Below are 19393 nucleotides of genomic sequence, written 5' to 3'. Positions count from 1 at the left end.
TAACGTTTTTACTCGTATTCTTAATTTAGAACTCCAAGCAAAGTTTGGAAGTTTTACAGTATAGGTAAGACATTTTTTACTTACGAAACTATCCAATGTGTGATGTCTGTAGGAATATTTTTATGCATATTTGTACGTGCTATGGTAAAATGAATAAGCTAGCATTAGATACTATGCCAACACGTTTATGAGTGTCTTTGTTAGAATTATTAACTAACAATGGCATTCTTTTTGGATTGTTTAATTTTTGTAAATTCACCAAAATGTCACTGTTTACTACTTATTGGCTGATTGGTGGGCTGATTGGTGAGCTGATTGGTGAGCTCGATTTTGTTTTTGTGCAAATGAGTAATTTCACAACGTACCTATCTGCAGCTTATAGTCCAGTGCCATATTTTTTTTCTTCTAAAATTTAGTGGGTGCAGCTTATATCCCGGTGCTCACTTTAGTCCGGTAATCATTTTGTGATGTTATTAGTTAATAACATCAACATTTTAGAGTTTTCTTATGATGAGGGGGTCATGAAGCTCACAAGATTAAAATGTAGCAATATTTATTGTTTGTTTAGTGAAAATATGTCTCGCTGGTAGAACACTTTGTTTTTTTTACCTACAGTCAGAAGCATAACCGTCTGAGTGACAGTGATTGGAACCACATATTAACAAACCAGAGCGCTAGCAAACAAAGCGAGCCTTTGTGTTCCCCGCGTCAGAGACACAAATCGCCCGGACTTCTTCATTTGAGTTTGAAAGCCACCGTTTGGTTGTTTGTATTTGTTTATTTGAAGGAAAATGTGCAGGTAAATTAAGAAGATGGCTGCAACAGATTTAGCACCATGCTAATTTCCATCTGTAGTCCTTTTATGGTGCATTTAACATCCACAAATAAAATTACACAGGATTAAAAATACACAACAAACGAGAATTTACATAATGTTAAGCAATTTAAAACACTAGTACAATACATAAAGGTTATGTGAGTTACAAATCAGTGGGCGGTCAAGTTACAGTATTTTAGCAGCTTCATTTAAAGTGCAGAAGTATATAAAGTGCAGCCGTTTTTATCAAAGTCCACAAACCACAGCATAGAGTGCAGTAACCATCAGATGGTACCCATCAGCATATCATTCAATGGCCATACACCTCATTGGTACTGTATACGTAAACAAGATTGTGATGTTACAAGATAAGACTGTTACTCTGGTGGTCATCAGACTGCTCCCTCTTGGTATTTCTCATCTGATGGTCAACTTCCTGCCTGGTATTGTTAGTGTGAGCAGGACTGATGGTCTATAAGCCAGTCTTTGACTGCCTGTGAGAAATTGAAAACTTGAGTTGTTCTTTAGATTCTCTGGGGTCCCATTCCATTATTTGATTGTTTGGTAGGAAAATGTTTATTGAGAGAAGGCAGACATTTTTGGGGGGAACATTAGTCACCCCTAGATACAAACCTTAACACTGATTATTAATTGCGAGCATAGCTGTACGTATATTTTTAAGGGAGGAGGAGCTGCATCATTTAGGATCTTATGTACCAGGTAGATATTGGAGTACCTCATCACATTTTCAAAGCTAAGTTTACTGTATTTTTCAAGTATGTTGCAAACGTGGTATCGCCGAGGCTTTTTTATCAAGGATTTTTAGTGCTTGGTTATGTAATGATCTGAGATAATTTAAAACAGTCTGTTTGGCTTGAGACCGTGATGACATACAGTACAAGATATGTGATATGATCATTGCATTGAAAAATGATTTAGCTGCTTCCAATGATAAAAAGCTCCTAATGGTTTAGCTTGGTTGGTAGAGTGGCCGTGCCAGCAACTTGAGGGTTGCAGGTTCGATTCCCGCTTCCGCCTTCCTAGTCACTGCCGTTGTGTCCTTGGGCAAGACACTTTACCCACCTACTTCCAGTGCCACCCACACTGGTTTGAATGTATCTTAGATATTGGGTTTCACTATGTAAAGCGCTTTGAGTCACTAGAGAAAAAGTGCTATATAAATATTGTAGGAGCCTAAATGCTGTTTAAATTAATTTACATTTTATGGAAGGTGCTTTATGTTTATTCAGTCAAAATGAGACTATTTACTTTATTTGCATGATAAGAAAATTGATATATTGAATGCTTAGAGTAATTATATAAAGCTCACTTTAATTGTAATTATTACATTTGTCAAAATTATTTGATGACGTAACTGTTTTAAGTGCATATATGGCTGAAGGATCTGTGTGGTAAGGGGGTTTTTTGGACGCAAGGTGTCATGGGTAATTGCTGTCAGGTGCGGTGGAATCGAGCCACACAGTTTTTTGACCTCACTCATACTTATTCTCATTCATACTTTTTCTAACTAGTACTGCAACAAATTCTCTTTATTTTGTCATTCATTTGTTCCCACATTGTGACTGTTTTATGTTTTGAATTATTAAGATCACAAGTAAACCATACAAACGAAGAAGAACGTCTGGAGTTTTGTTTTGTTGCTGCCGCAGCAAGCGGAGTGAATGTGATAGTAGAGGAGCGTCAAGCTTAAGGCTACTTTAGGAATCTACAAATATAATTCACAATTCACAAGTTGGCAATGTTATATTTCAGAACATGACATACCTTTTTAACAAGATTTTTTAAATTCAGTGTAGGATCCAGCATCACGCTTAGGTATTTAACTTCCTCAGCATTACTGATCATCATCTATGTTCTCCCAAACATAGATGTTTGGGAGAACACTTTGATTTGGTTTGTTTGAAAAACTCACTGTGACAGTTTTATCTGTGTTCAGCAGGACTTGTTCAGTCACTTTGTTGCTTTGGTCTGTCTCGGATAACTGAGCTGCAACCAGATTTGCATCAGAACCGTGAGTAAAGAAGACTTTGTCGACAGCATACATTAAGATCTCCACATCCTCACAAACGGATGGTAGGTCAATAATGTACAAACAGAAGAACAGTTGCCCCAGAATGGACCCTTGAGGTACTCCTGTGGTACAGGAGCTGAGCGGCAAAGTTTTGTCATTTATTCTTACGCACTGGGAGCAATCTGCGAGGTAAGATTGAAGCCACCTTATAGTATTTGTGGAGAGACAGAAATTCTGTAATTTTGTCAGATGCACTGAGTGATTAACTGTGCCAAATGCCTGACGTAGATCCAGGAAAACGGCCCAAACAACCCGTCCCTTGTCCAGGCTGGACTTGATCACCTCGAGGAAGTAACAGCATGATGTGTCGGCAGTGTTTGGATCTGAAGCCAAACTGCATGGGATGTAACATATTTCCATTATCAAAGTTCTCAATCAGCTGTTAGGCAACAATTTTTTCAATAATCTTAGAAACAGTAGGAAGTATACTGATTGTTCTATAGTTCTTTAAGTCCTTTTTGTTTCCTGATTTGAAAATGGGTGTTATAATTGCAGTTTTGAAGGAGGATGGGAATACACATTCTTTTAATGACTGGTTAATTGTGTAAATTATTGGTCTTGCAAAAACCTGTTGGTATTTTTTTAGTAAAAGTGGATCATGTATGTACCCATGAGTCTTTAGCTTTTGAGTTTGAGAGTGAGGACATCATTTTATTCACCTTCCCTTCACTCACACATTTCATATTCATCAGAGTGAGTTGTAGTCCTCCTTTAAGACCACAGGCCATAGTCTCAGCAGAGTGAGCAGAAGATGTTGATGTAGTGTTCGAGGGTTTACTCAGTTCCAAGATTTAGGTTACAAAGGAGTTGTTTGTTGAACAAGTTAGCGACCACTAGGCTATAATTTACAGTGGCTTGTTTACCAGGTATGTGTGTTCCTTTGTTGCAGGAGTTTATGTCAAGTTCAATGGGTCAATTTTCTAGTCCGCTCTCTCCCAGATAGATTGTCAATGCACTTCCATATTATCTAACTATTCCCTTTAGCCTGTTTTATTATTCTTAGAAAAAGTCTATGCTTTAGCTTTTTCTGAGCTGTCATGTAACTTTGTTTCTAAGGTTTTTGAAGATTAACCGATCGGTACTGCAACATATGTAAGTGAAAGAAAAGCTAAACTGTCAATCATGGACGACAACATGCAAAAGAAAAGCACTCTGGACACACTGGATCTCTTCCCCCAGCAGCAAAATGTCACTGCAGTAGCCCAGATATAAGACAATATAGTCGAATTAATGATACACTGACAGCTACAACGTCACATTCGAGATGCAAAGAACCTCATGAAGTCCTTCACAAACACATATTTAATTATAACTACTTTTATAATTATTAATTAATACATCTGTGGAAACAAGTTCAACAGTTAAAAGCTCAATGTGTAGGTCTTACATGCAAAGTTGTAAAATACTTTTAAGTGCATCTGCAGTGTTTTGTGACCCAGCCAAAAAAACCTCCACAATCCCTGGGCTTGTGGAGGTGCCTTGCATGTGCACTGTATGGTTCCCATAATACTTATCCTTTCGTGATAAAATGTATTTAATTTCAAATTAAATGTATGATGTAAAAAACACTTCCTGTTTTTCTCTTTAAATGGATACCAAGTCGAAATTTGGATATTGCTGCCTAACAGATAGTACCCAATCTAATCTTTTCATGAGTCGTTTTCTTCTTACTGCGACTTCATTGTGAGGCGAATGCCTCGCTGTTGTGTTGCATGCTGCGTGATTTGAGTAATTCTCTTGTGAGACTGAATGGTTTCATTATTTGGGGAGTTAGGCTCACATCTGGCCCACTACCCGCCTGTAGCAGGGCTGCATGTGACGTCACATCCGTTTTACTTCTTTGTGGCTTAATTGACACAATGGTCTAGCAGCTTGAGTTTAGCATTAAAACAAGTGAGAGTGAGTGTAGCGTTAGAGCAGAAAATGCCATATTGCTGTTCTGTTCTTGGGTGTTCTAGTCGTTCAAATAGAGAGACAGGAAAGAACTTTCATAAAGGGGTTCATAAAGATAATAAAGTCAGGGGAAAAAACTAAAGTTTGTCAAAGGAAATGGCTCTTAAAAATATCACTCATCTTGTGGAATACAATCGCGTTTATTCTCTACTATATTAGTAGTGTTTGATAGCAGAACTCAACGTTAAGTAAGGACAAAAGATTGCTTAAGTTTGTGTTCTTTTATGGTTGCTATGCCTAAATATAACTACAAAGACCTGGTTGAGCAAATAAACTAATGGCAGATTAAGTCCTTGTAATAAATATTGTGATTGTTGGTCCAATCTACTGTATTTTCTTTCTCAATTTTCATAACAGAAATTAAAAGCTTAGTTGTTGTTGTACAGGAAAGCCAAGTGCTTTATTTGACACGGATGACCACATTATAGCGCCCTTGGTGGTATTAGCATCCAAAAAATATCCTTAATAGTAGTAATAAAAAAGGATGAATAAATCTTTCGTAGCCTCAACAGCATATCTTATCTTGATAGTGCTAGCAAAGATTCATGCTGAACAGCAGGGACATATACAGCTAAATAATGAGACAAAATTCATTCTTCACACCGTACAAACTGCAATTATGGATTGTAGATGAGACTAAATTTGTAGCAGGAAATCAACTGCAAACAAACTTATCGTTTTTCTCACTAGCGTGGATCACGATCACAGCAGCAAGAAACTCGTTATGTCATTCAAATACGTTACTTATCGATGCATGATAAGTCTGACTTTGTCTTTCATGGATTTATGCTTGTTTTGTGGACCCCTCCAGATGTAAATACATGCATGATAAGTCTGACTTTGTCTTTCATGGATTTATGCTTGTTTTGTGGACCCCTCCAGATGTAAATACATGATGTGCCCTTAAACTTTTTTTATTGGTTGTGCAAATCAACTTATGTCAGATTAAGTCCTTGTAATAAATGTTGTGATTGTTGGTCCAATCAAATGTATTTTCTTTCTCAATTTTCGTAAGAGAAATTAAAAGCTTAGTTGTTGTTGTTGTGCAGGAAAGCCAAGTGCTTTATTTGACACGGATGACCACATTATAGTGCCCTTGGTGGTATGTGTTAGCATCCAAAAAATATCCTTAATAGTAGTAATAAAAAAGGATGAATAAATCTCTCGTAGCCTCAACAGCATATCTTATGTTGATAGTGCTAGCAAAGATTCATGCTGAACAACAGGGACACGTACAACTAAATGATGAGACAAAATACAAACTTCACACCATAAAAACTGGCAAATATGAATTGTAGATGAGACTAAATCAACTGCAAACAAACTTATCTTTTTTCTCATTAGCGTGGATCACGATCGCAGTAGCACAGAACTCGTTATGTCATTCAAATACGTTAGTTATCCATGCATGATAAATCTGACTTTGTCTTTCACGGATTCATGCTTATTTTGTGGACCTCTCCAGATGTAAATACATAATGTGCCCTCAAACTTTTGTTCTCCAAGCACCGTGAGTGTCAAGTGAAGTGAGGTAGCAGCAACGTCTTGGCAAAAATAAAAGGTTTAAATCATTTTTTTTTTTTTATGTTTTTCTGAAAGAGTGTAAAAATCCATTCCATCCTATTTAAAATATTTTTTTCATGATCGCTTTTATATTTGCCTCTAAACTTTTCAAAATACGCCTAAATCTGCACTGATTCAGGTAAATACACCTTCGCCAAATGGGAATCTAGCCCATCGCCTGAAAATACCCAGACATGCCTCTAGGTCACATGATTGCAACCAAGCTATTGAAAGCCCCTGCTATAGAGTGTTACTTTTTAATTTTTTAGAACTCAACTCAAGACGAATGAAAGGGAATTAAAAAAACATCCTAGTATTTAATATGCTGGACAGTAGGGAAACAACTTCTGATGAAGAAATTTATATGAATGGGCATAGGAAGTAGCTTGGTGGTGAAAGACAAAGGAAAAGCCTCTAATGTCAGGATGTGGCTGTCTCTGGGGTTTGTACACCCTTCCTCATTTGCTTAGCGATGCTGAAGGCTTGATAGATTAGTAAAGTGGGCCAGAACTGGAAACATGCTTGCTGGGGAAGAGAACGCTTTCTTTGAGGGTAGCTAAAAGTATAAAGCTGTATCCAGTTTGAACCCACTTTTTAAAAAAGACAAATAAAGAAATAGTAGAAGGGAAGTATATTTCCTCCATTTACTATTGTCATGAAACTTTTTTAAAAGACCAAGGAGTATAAGGAATTGATTTTGACATAGTAAACTGCTGGCTGTGTTACTCAGTGATTACGTAGGTTAGATTTCACAGTGCATTTTGATCTTTGGGGCTCTCTCAAAACCCAATAGTTCAGAGATAAATAATGGAAATGCATCATGGGTTGCATTCTCTATAATTTCCAAGAGCAAACAAATATGGGTATGCAAGAAGCTTTGCAGCATATTATAAGCGCAGCATAATTACTGTATAATACGTACTATGCTGTGGAGCAACAGTACTGTAAATGATAAAGCTCCTGCTGATACAATCCTGTCAGATTGAAGAAATTCACAAAGACACAGGTTCTAAATAGGGTTGGGTCTCGCGTAACTGGGGTTATCACCCTGAGGCCCCCAAGGTAAAAGAAAAAAACACAAAAAAACAAAAACAATGGCCGCCTGTGTGTATGGAACATTGACCCAACCTGCCCCCCGTGTTTCTCTCTCTTCCCTCTCTTGTTCATTCATTCTTTTCCTCAGGGGCAGAGTACAAGGAATGTTAATTAAAGACTGCAAGCACCAGAAAAAAATGGGGAATGTGGGGCAAAAGGGGACAGCCAGTGAAAACCAGAATGGGCAGGTAACAGAAGCACAGATGAGAGATTATTCATGAAAAACAGAAGGAAAGACAAGGCAGAGAGTCAAAAATAAAGGTAAACGGGAAAAAACAAAATACAAAGCAAAGGGAGAAGAGATGACAGTTGGGGTTAATTTGATGTGGATGACGTACTTAGAGGAATAGCTCGACAGGGTGGATTATAAGGTACAGTAAAAACCTAATATTTAATGCTTTCAATAAAACCACAAGTTGATGGTATCCAATTCACATTTATATTAAAAATAAAATCACATATGATTACCGTCAAACCAAAACACCAATAATTGACAATATCAATTGTGACTAGTGTTGCAGAGACAGAGACACATCTGAAATTAGATGATGGTTCAAACTTTACCTTCCAGTTGGCCAATTCCTGGAACTCAATGATCTTAATGAATCCTCCCATTAGAATTCCTAAGAAAACAAAAGAGGTAAAAGATAAATTACCAACATCTAGATATTGTGCTAAATGAAGACAAATCTGAATGTGGTTAAAACTAATGGATAGCTGGTCAATTTTGTTTCTGAATATATTATATACAAACCCCGTTTCCATACGATTTGGGAAATTGTGTTAGATGTAAATATAAACGGAATACAATGATTTGCAAATCATTTTCAACCCATATTCAGTTGAATATGCTACAAAGACAACATATTTGATGTTCAAACTGATAAACATTTTTTTTTTGCAAATAATCATTAACTTTAGAATTTGATGCCAGCAACACGTGACAAAGAAGTTGGGAAAAGTGGCAATAAATACTGAAAAAAATTAGGAATGCTGATCAAACACTTATTTGGAACATCCCACAGGTGTGCAGGCTAATTGGGAACAGGTGGGTGCCATGACTGGGTATAAAAACAGCTTCCCAAAAAATGCTCAGTCTTTCACAAGAAAGGATGGGGGGAGGTACACCTCTTTGTCCACAACTGCGTGAGCAAATAGTCAAACAGTTTAAGGACAACGTTTCTCAAAGCGCAATTGCAAGAAATTTAGAGATTTCAACATCTATGGTCCATAATATCGTCAAAAGGTTCAGAGAATCTGCAGAAATCACTCCACGTAAGCGGCATGGCCGGAAACCAACATTGAATGACCGTGACCTTCGATCCCTCAGACGGCTCTGTATCAGAAACCGACATCAATATCTAAAGGATATCACCACATGGGCTAAGGAACACTTCAGAAAACCACTGTCACTAAATACAGTTCGTCGCTACATCTGTAAGTGCAAGTTAAAGCTCTACTATGCAAAGCGAAAGCCGTTTATCAAAAACATCCAGAAACACTGCCGTCTTCTCGGGGCCCGAGATCATCTAAGATGGACTGATGCACAGTGGAAAAGTGTTCTGTGGTCTGACAAATCCACATTTCAAATTGTTTTTGAAAATATTTGACATTGTGTCATCTGGACCAAAGGGGAAGCAAACCATCTAGACTGTTATTGATGCAAAGTTCAAAAGCCAGCATCTATGATGGTATGGGGGTGCATGAGTGCCCAGGGTAACTTACACATCTGAGAAGGCATCATAATGCTGAAAGGTACATACAGGTTTTGGAACAACATATGCTGCCATCTAAGCGCCGTCTTTTTCACGGACGCCCCTGCTTATTTTAGCAAGACAATGCCAAGCCACATTTAGCACGTGTTACAACAGCGTGGCTTAGTAATAAAAGACTGCGGGTTCGTTCCTGGCCCACCTGCATTTCAGACCTGTCTCTCATCGAAAATGTGTGGCGCATTATGAAGCGTAGAATACGACAGCAGAGACCCTGGACTGTTTAACGACTGAAGCTCTACATAAAACAAGAATGGGAAAGAATGCCACTTTCAAAGCTTCAACAATTAGTTTCCTCAGTTCCCAAACGTTTGTTAAAAGAAAATGTGATATAACACAGTGGTGAACATGCCCTTTCCCAACTACTTTGGCACGTGTTGCAGCCATGAAATTCTAAGTTAATTATTATTTGCTAAAAAAAAAAAGTTTATGAGTTTGAACACCAAATATCTAGTTTTTGTAGTGCATTCAATTGAATAAGGTTGAAAAGGATTTGCAAATCATTGTATTACGTTTATATTTACATCTAACACAATTTCCCAACTCATATGGAAACGGGGTTTGTACAACAATGTGTGCTTTTGTTGTATTTAGGCCTTAAACGGTTCTCGTGGGCTTCAACGCTTATTATCTAATTTAGCAGAAACCTATTCACTAAAAGAAGAAACAGAAAGATGTCTAAAGGGCACAGGAAGAACAAGATAAGAGAGAAAATACAAGTGTAAACATCAAAGTATTATCAGTGTTACATAAATCTAGGCAGGTGCAATGGAGTTTGTCGGTGAAAAAGAAGATAGATGGATGAGAGATGAGATAAGAAAAGCAGAGTCTCTCTTTGTAAGGACATTGTTATCTCTATTTAGCAAAGTCCTGCTCCAAAGACTGTAACATCTCATTGCAGTCAGTTGGCAGGAGATAGAAGAGGAAGGACTCTGGAGTCAAGACAAATGACTGTCGCCCACAGCTTCTTTATGCTTAAGTGTAGTCCTATCTGCAGCAACTGATGGCTTCTTAATCAGGTTGTAGCTTTCCTCTCTTCTCTTTGTGTGGGCACTCAATAACGCAAAATGATAATTGGAGGAAAAGGACTATACCGGGGGTCCCCATACAGCCAAACAATCTGGTCCATGAGACGTCCCAAATTGGATTTTTTTTTTTTTTTTAATCTCTCCTGTCCAGCCATTTCAATTTATATTGTTGATCTAGATGCCCAAATCTGCTGTACAGATTTAGTTTACAGAAAATAAGTGTGGGTAACTTCTCTTGTTGCTTTATTTGTATTTCAATGTATTAAATGTTTGGCTATATTTAGTGTTTGGCGCAGCCGGTCCAGAGTAGGACAGGAAAAAACGAAAAGAAAAAGAACACAAGACAAAAAAATTATTATAAAATAAAATAAAAAATAAAAACATATATAAATATATATGTATACAGGGCTGTCTCAGAAATATTGCAAGCCTTTTATTATTTTAATATTGCAGACTATGGCATACAGTTTAAGAAAACTCAAAAATCCTATCTCAAAAAATTTGAATATTTTCTCAGACCAAGTAAAAAAAAAAAGATTTATAAGAGCAAAACAAAATCAAACATTTGAAAATGTCAATTAATGCACTCAGTACTTGGTTGGGAATCCTTTTGCACAGATTACTGCATCAATACGGCATGGCATGGAGGCATTCGGCCAGTGGCATTGCTGAGGTGTTATGGAAGCCCAGGATGCTTCAATAGCGGTCTTTAACTCATCTGCATTATCGGGCCTGGTGTCTTTCAGCTTCTTCTTCACAATAACCCACATATTCTCTATGAGGTTCAGGTCAGGGGAGTTGGCAGGCCAATGAAGGACAGTAATGCCATGGTCAGTACACCAGTTACTGGTGGTTTTTGGCACTGTGGACAGGTGCCAGATTAAAATATTAGGCACTGACAGGGTGCAGTGCGTCTCCCATAACAGTGTGGAGTTCCCCAGGGTTCGGTCCTTGGCCCTGCACTCTTCAGCATCTACATGCTGCCGCTGGGTGACGTCATACGCAAATACGGTGTTAGCTTTCACTGTTATGCTGATGACACCCAACTCTACATGCCCCTAAAGCTGACCAACACGCCGGATTGTAGTCAGCTGGGGGCGTGTCTTAATGAAATTAAATAATGGATGTCCGCTAACTTTTTGCAACTTAACGCCAAAAAAACGGAAATGCTGATTATCGGTACTGCCTGACACCGACCTCTATTTAATAATACAACTTTAACTTTTGACAACCAAACAATTAAACAAGGCGACTCGGTAAAGAATCTGGGTATTATATTCGACCCAACTCTCTCCTTTGAGTCACACATTAAATTAATCTCCGTAATATCGCTAAGATTCGCTCCATTTTGTCCACTAAAGACGCTTAGATCATTATCCATGTGTTTGTTACGTCTCGTCTCGATTACTGTAACGTATAATTTTCGGGTCCCCCCATGTCTAGCATTAAACGATCGCAGTTGGTACAAAATGCGGCTGCTAGACTTTTGACAAGAACAAGAAAGTTTGATCATATTACGCCTATATTGGCTCACCTACACTGGCTTCCTGTGACTTCAAGGTTTTACTACTTACGTATAAAATACTACATGGTCTAGCTCCATCCTATCTTGCCGATTGTATTCTACCACATATCCGGGCAAGAAATCTGCGTTCAAAGGAATCCGGCTTATTAGTGATTCCTAAAGCCCAAAAAAAGTCTGCGGGCTATAGAGCGTTTTCCGTTCGGGCTCCAGTACTCTGGAATGCCCTCCCCGTAACAGTTCGAGATGCTACCTCAGTAGAAGGAATTAAATCTCACCTTAAAACTTATTTGTAAACTCTAGCCTTTAAATAGACCTCCTTTTTAGACCAGTTGATTTGCCGCTTCTTTTCTTTTTCTCCTCTGTGGAGGAGGTCCGGTCCGATGGCCATGGATGAACTACTGGCTGTCCAGAGTCGGGACCCAGGATTGACCGCTCGTCGGGACCCAGGATGGACCGCTCGCCTGTGTATCGGTTGGGGATATATCTACGCTGCTGATCCGACTCCGCTTGGGATGGTTTCTTGTGGACGGGACTCTCGCTGATGTCTTGGATCGGCTTTGAACTGAACTCTCGCGGCTGTGTAGGATCCACTACGGATTGAACTTTTACAGTATCATGTTAGACCCGCTTGACATCCATTGCTTTCGGTCCCCACATTTGTGGTCCTCTCTAAGGTTCTCATAGTCATCATTGTCACCGATGTGCCACTGGGTGTGAGTTTTCCTTGCCCTTATGTGGGTTCTTCCGAGGATGTCGTAGTGGTTTATGCAGTCCTTTGAGACTTTTGTGATTTAGGGCTATATAAATAAACATTGATTGATGATTGATTGACATTAGACATATTTTTCTTATTGTTAGTTTTTCATTAAATAAAATAATGAACATACTAGACAACTCGTCTTTTATTATTAAGTAAGCAAACAAAGGCACAACTCGTCTTTTATTATTAAGTAAGCAAACAAAGGCTCCTAATTTAGCTGCTGATGTGTGCTATAACATATTGTTTCTCATTTCTCATTCTATTATTTTGTCAAAATTATTAAGGACAAGTAGTAGAAAATTAATTATTAATCTACTTGTTCATTGACTGTTAATATCTACTTACTTGATTTTTTAACATGTTGTATCTACACTATTGTTAAAATTTAATAAAAATCATTCTTCTCTTGTTTGATACTTTATATCAGTTTTGGATGGTACCACAAATTTGGGTATCAATCCGATACCAAGTAGTAACAGGATCATATATTGGTCATATTCAAAGTCCTCATGTGTCCAGGGACATATTTCCTGAGTTTTTAAACATAATATAAATGTTTTTTAAAATGAAAGAAGATGTTGTGATGCCAGAAAATGTCGACGTAATCATAGTAGTATCGACTAAATACACTTCTGTACTTGGTATCATTACAGTGGAAGCCACCCATGGCGTTTGTATACATTTTGACACCGGGGAGCTACGGTGTGTAGTGAAGCATGTTAAGCTATTCATTGTCCTGCACGGATGATACTTGTAAGAAGCTTACTTTATTTGACGCCCTGGAGACAAGGATTAGTGATTTAGAAGTAGCTAAAACACTGGGGGCTGGATGTTAGCCGCTAGATTGCTAGCCATGTCTTAAAGCCATGTCTTAAAGCACCTCTTACGGTAAGGCGTTTAAGCATCACAACTTCACCTTAATCGTTAGTTTTTAAGCCAAAATGCGTCCGTTTCTCCCTTTTCTGTCTACACACTGTGTCTGCTTACAAGTACTCCGTGATTGTGCACTGCGGAACATGCTCGTCTGCTCGTAAACCACGATGTGACGACGATGCGGGCGCAAAGGGGTGGTGGCGGACCGCTACTTTTCAGAGGCGGTATAGTATCGAATATGATTCATTAGTGACGCGGTACTACATTAATACCGGTATACCATACAACCCTACCATCTACATGGAAATACCATCCAGGACAGCCATTTTACTCACCAAGTGACACAACAGCAACACTCTCTGGAAGAAAATGCAGCTTGAACTTGATAAGTAGATGAACCAATATGATACAGATACCTGGGGCACAGGGGAGAGCAATGGATGAATAAATATGGATAACCATGTCACAAACTCACAAAAAAATATCAACCACTTCATATGATGTTAGGCTGCAGGATAAAAATTATTTAGGCCAAATCATATTTCCTCATATATGCAGACTGTATCAAATAAATCTTAGTATGCAATCTTGATATTATCCATAGGCCTGTTCAGAAGATATTTGCAAGTTTGCTATTGGGCCTGTCAACATATCTAGTGTCTATCTAGTGTCTGGTTGATTATATGTGTCCAAAGACTCAAAAAGGAACCATAGTTAATTAAACAAAAACAGAGGTGAACTGCCTCAAGGGAACTTTTGTGTGACTAAAAATACACTTTAAAGCCACATATTTTGTAATAATACACATCTAGTCGGAAATACATTTTGTTTACCTTTCATCATCACTAATTTTATTACATTTTATTAAAGAGGCAGTATTTAACAAGTGCGTGCACATTAGCTTTGTGTGTTGTTAGCTAATGATAGAGATTTGAATAGCTAATGTAAGCTATCATTGTTTGTATATTTTATAATAACAACAACATGACTTGATTGTTAGTTGCTTCCCATTGACTGCTTTTGTCTGTGTACACGGGACATGGTGAATGACAGGCCTGACACCAAAAACATTCCTTGGGCCAACATGTTTTTCTTAGTTCAATATAATTATTAATTGTGAAAAATATAAACATAAAAATATATATGTTCTGTTAAACCACTAATGGTAACATAAGCTAACCGTGGTGTTTTTGTTATATTTTTGGTTTGAAAAATATTGTGAGCAAGTTGCAAACAGCCCCTTTAACTTAATATTTATCCAGAGCCTGGCTGGTCAATTAAACCTAGCTTGAATGAAAAAGCGAACCTACCAATAACCAGCAGACTAAAAAATATGGTCAACCCACTGGACTGCTCTTCTTCTTGGGCCTTGACCCCAGTTTGCTCGGGCAGAATGGCCTTCGGATTTGGGGGTTCTGGTGTTGTTGGTTTGGTTGTTGATGTTGTGGTGTGGATGGAATCATTTGTGTGGTTCTCTGTGTCATTAGTCTTGCTACAGGCAGGGAAATCAGGCCAGTTTACATCAAAGAGAGGACAAAAGAGAAGACATACGGTATGATAAATAATTAGTGTTGTACAAATACAATGAAACATCCATCCATCCATCCATTCATCCATCCATTTTCTATCGATTGTCCTTTTCGGGGTCACAGGGGATACATGTTTTGTTATAATTAAAAATAATATGTTAACATCTTTAAAACATGAAAAAATAGCTGTTGCCTTAAAGTTTTGAATATTTTTATAAATTGCACTACAACAGGGGTCCCCAAAATTTTTACCTCGGAGGCCGCATTGGGGTAAAACATTTTGGACCGGGGCTGGGGTGTATCTGTAATAAATATATATATATATATATATATATATATATATATATATATATATATATATATATATATATATATATATATATATATATATATATATGGGGACGGCGTGGCGCAGTGGAATAGTGGACGTGCGCAACCCGAGGGTCCCTGGTTCAATCCCCACCTAGTACCAACCTCGTCACGTCCGTTGTGTCCTGAGCAAGACACTTCACCCTTGCTCCTGATGAGTGCCGGTTAGCGCCTTGCATGGCAGCTCCCTCCATCAGTGTGTGAATGTGTGTGTGAATGGGTAAATGTGGAAGTAGTGTCAAAGCGCTTTGAGTACCTTAAAGGTAGAAAAGCGCTATACAAGTACAACCCATTTATCATTTATTTTATATATATATATATTTTTTTTTTTTTTTACTTGGGACTTGGTATTATCTTTGACCCAAACTCTCTCATTTGAGTCACACATTAAAGGTCTACTGAAATTAGATTTTCTTATTTGAACGGGGATAGCAGGTCCATTCTATGTGTCATACTTGATCATTTCGCGATATTGCCATATTTTTGCTGAAAGGATTTAGTAGAGAACATCCACAATAAAGTTTGCAACTATTGGTGTTAAGAGAAAAGACTTGCCTCTACCGGAAGTTGCAGACGATGACGTCGCAAGTGTGGGGGCTCCTCAGATATTCACATTGTTTTTAAAAAGCAACCCCATAACGCTATAGCCAACATTCACCAGAAGATGGCAACAGACAACATAGAATCACTCTATTACAGACGGTGTCGCCATGGCTGTAACTTCCTCGTTCTTCTGCTTCGTCTCCTTGTGTGTGCAGTTTTGTATTAAAATTCCGTAGATGTTGTAACGTGATTGGGTAGGCAAGCTGTTTATATAACAGGAAAGCGGACGTGAAAACAGGCTGTCCCCACTCATGTCCGCATGGAGCTGGAGGGGGCGTAAATTTCGGGAGATTTCCGAGAGAAAATTTCTTCTGGGAGGTTTTTGGAAGAGGCGCTGAATTTCGGGACTCTCCCGGAAAATCCGGGAGGGTTGGCAAGTATGGTTTGGGGACCCCTACACTACAGTATATTTTCGTCACCATGTATCACATTAGCTTACATCATGACAATTTTTAACAATAAAGTTTAGCATCTATTACTACAGACAATTGTTGTTTCGACAACTCATTAAAACAACGTGGCTTCATGGTGGAAGAGAGGTTAGTGCGTCTGCCTCACAATACGAAGGTCCTGCAGTCCTGGGTTCAATCCAAGGCTCTGGATATTTTTGTGTGGAGTTTGCATGTTCTCCCCGTGAATGCGTGGGTTCCCTCCGGGTACTCCGGCTTCCTCCCACCTCCAAAGACATGTACCTGGGGATAGGTTGATTGGCAACACTAAATGGTCCCTAGTGTGTGAATGTGAGTGCGAATGTTGTCTGTCTGTCTGTGTTGGCCCTGCGATGAAGTAGCGACTTGTCCAGGATGTACACCGCCTTCCGCCCGATTGTAGCTGAGATAGGCGCCAGCGCCCCCCCGCGACCCCAAAAGGGAATAAGCGGTAGAAAATGGATGGATGGATTAAAACAACGTCACTTGAAGCAAGTCAATAGCCTTAAAATTAGTTGACATGATGTTTATCACACACACACTATATAGCAGTGGTTCTTAACCAGGGTTCGATCGAACCCTAGGGGTTCGGTGAGTCGGCCCCAGGGGTTTGGCGGAGATCAAAACACACCCGACTCATCGTGTAAATACAAACTTCTCCCTATCGGCGTATTACGGATACGGCAACAGCCGACTGATTTGCAGGTGTGTAATATGTTGTGAGTTTATGCACTGTGTTGGTTTTGTTGTTTGAACAAGCTGATGTTCATGCACGGTTCATTTTGTGCACCAGCGAAAAAAAAAACATGGTAACACTTTAGTATGGGGAACATTTTCACCATTAATATAGGTGCTTATTAACATGCAAATTAGAAACATATTGGCTCTTCACTAGTTAAGTTCTTATTAATGCCTTATTCGGCATGGCCTTATTATAACCCTAACCCTCTAACCCTGACCCTAACTAAATAACTCTAAATTAAGTCTTTATCACTTAGAATATGTTCCTCTAGTGTCCAAATAACTCTAAATTAAGTCTTTGTTACTTAGAACAGTGGTTCTCAAATGGGGATACTTGAAGGCATGCCAAGGGCTACGTGGAATTTTTTTTTTAAATATTCTAAAAACAGCAACAATTAAAAAATCCTGTATACATATATTTATTGAATAATGCTTCAACCATATATGAATGGAAGTTCATAAACTGTGAAAAAAATACAAAAATGCAATATTCAGTGTTGACAGCCAGATGTTTTGTGGACATGTTCCATAAATATTGATGTTAAAGATTATTTTTTGGGGGAAGAAATGTTTAGAATGAATTTCATGAATCCAGATGGATCTCTATTAAGATCCCCAAAGAGGGCACTTTAAGTTGATGATTACTTCTATGTGTTGAAATCTTTATTTATAATTGAATCGCTTGTTTATTTTTCAACAAGTTTTTAGTTATTGTTGTATCTTTTTTTCCAAATAGTTGAAGAAAGACCACTACAAATGAGCAATATTTCGCACTGTTATACAATTTAAAAAAACAGAAACTGATGACATAGTGCTGTATTTTACTTCATTATCTGTTTTTTTTTCAACTACAAATGCTTTTCTCTGATTAGGGGGTACGTGAAATAAAAAAAATGTTCACAGGGGGTACATCACTGAGAAAAGGTTGAGAACCACTGACTTAGAATATGTTCCCCATACTAAAGTGTTACCAAAAACATATAACTTTGTCTTGAATTTGAAAAAACCAAACATTTTATTTTTCACTAAAGAAGGGTTCGGTGAATGCACAAATGAAACTGGTGGGGTTCGGTACCTCCAACAAGGTTTAAGAACCACTGCTATATAGCCAATCTTCTCCACAAAGCACAGACTCCAAAACAATGAGTGGCAAACCTGACAAGCGGCCCATCGTGGTGCAGCTCTGGTAAGTCGTGTGCATCTTGGGAGTCATGTTTGATTATTTGAAGATGATTTTCAGTATGCGTGTAATCACTGTGTTTCACGTCCACTCCGTCGTTAGCTCTCTCCTTCACCTCTAATGTCAAGGCATCTTTCTTCTCCGTTCGTACGGATACCGAGGTGTAAATACACAACAAAAAACACAAAAATAATACGTGGCGTCTTGCAGTTGTCATTATTACAAAGTGTGCTCGCTTCAAACACAAACTCGTAAATGTGTTGTCTTACGAGGTAGTTCACTGAGCCATGTATGTTTACACGTCACGCTGGCATTTCCTGGTTACCCTTTCGATGGAAGTTGTAGTTTTGATGATTTACACGCACACACATGGGAAAAAACGATGGCGTTTTGTGGGATTTTGTCAGTTGAAATACACATTTGAATCATTCTCGTTGAGGATAAAGTGCAATATTACCTATTTAGCTTGAAAAATATGTACATTTTGGTAACAAGTTTGTCATTAAGACACTCAATTTCCCACAAGCCACTGCAACGCAGTCGGCTGTCAACTGACGTGCCGCTATTGTAATAGACTGGTGTACACGCTTGAGAATACGAGATTTTTGTCCCGAATCAGATTTTAGGGTTTAGGGTTTTGACGAATCAGGGTTTAGGCCGGCTAGTTCCACCATGGACTCAATTGTGATTTTGGATCTAGATATTTAAACAGCATTATAAAATGTTTACTAATAATATCGGACTGGGGATATTATCGGCCGATAAATGATTTTTAAAAAGTAATATCAGAATTTATCGGTATCGGTTTCAAAATTATTGGTATCAGTTTCAAAAAGTAAAATTTCCATCCATCCATCCATTCTCTACCGCTTATTCCCTCTTGGGGTCACGGGGGGCGCTGGCGCTTATCTCAGCTACAATCGGGCAGAAGGCGGCGTACACCCTGGACAAGTCGCCACCTCACCATAAAAATTATTTTTGGATTTTTAAACACATAACTTTTTACCTTTTAAATTTCTTAATTTTCTTTCCTGACAACTCAAATATTTTATTTATTATTGTAAA

At 38.3% G+C, this 19393-nt stretch overlaps 1 protein-coding gene across 3 annotated transcripts in view; it reads right to left on the bottom strand.

Annotated features, from left to right (window-relative positions):
* Positions 1-18656, bottom strand: part of slc9a8 (solute carrier family 9 member 8) — a 47825-nt gene extending 29169 nt beyond the window's left edge. The window contains exons 1-4 of one of the 3 annotated variants that reach the window (XM_061904382.1): positions 18304-18656; positions 14789-14970; positions 13814-13894; positions 8085-8143 (exon numbers count right to left, since the gene is read on the bottom strand). In XM_061904382.1, coding sequence (XP_061760366.1) covers positions 8085-8143; positions 13814-13894; positions 14789-14970; positions 18304-18545 — 564 coding nt within the window. In that variant the 5' untranslated portion in view covers positions 18546-18656. The remainder of the gene's footprint in view (positions 1-8084; positions 8144-13813; positions 13895-14788; positions 14971-18303) is intronic. The other 2 variants (XM_061904383.1, XM_061904384.1) reach the window with 2 other exon arrangements.
* Between the last annotated feature and the right edge of the window lie 737 nt (positions 18657-19393).

Source organism: Nerophis ophidion, linkage group LG06 (genome assembly GCF_033978795.1).
Source record: "Nerophis ophidion isolate RoL-2023_Sa linkage group LG06, RoL_Noph_v1.0, whole genome shotgun sequence".
In the NCBI taxonomy this organism is placed as follows: Eukaryota; Metazoa; Chordata; class Actinopteri; order Syngnathiformes; family Syngnathidae; genus Nerophis; species Nerophis ophidion.
The sequence above is the reverse complement of the archived record's forward strand: the minus strand, read 5'-3'. Positions and strand labels throughout refer to the sequence as shown.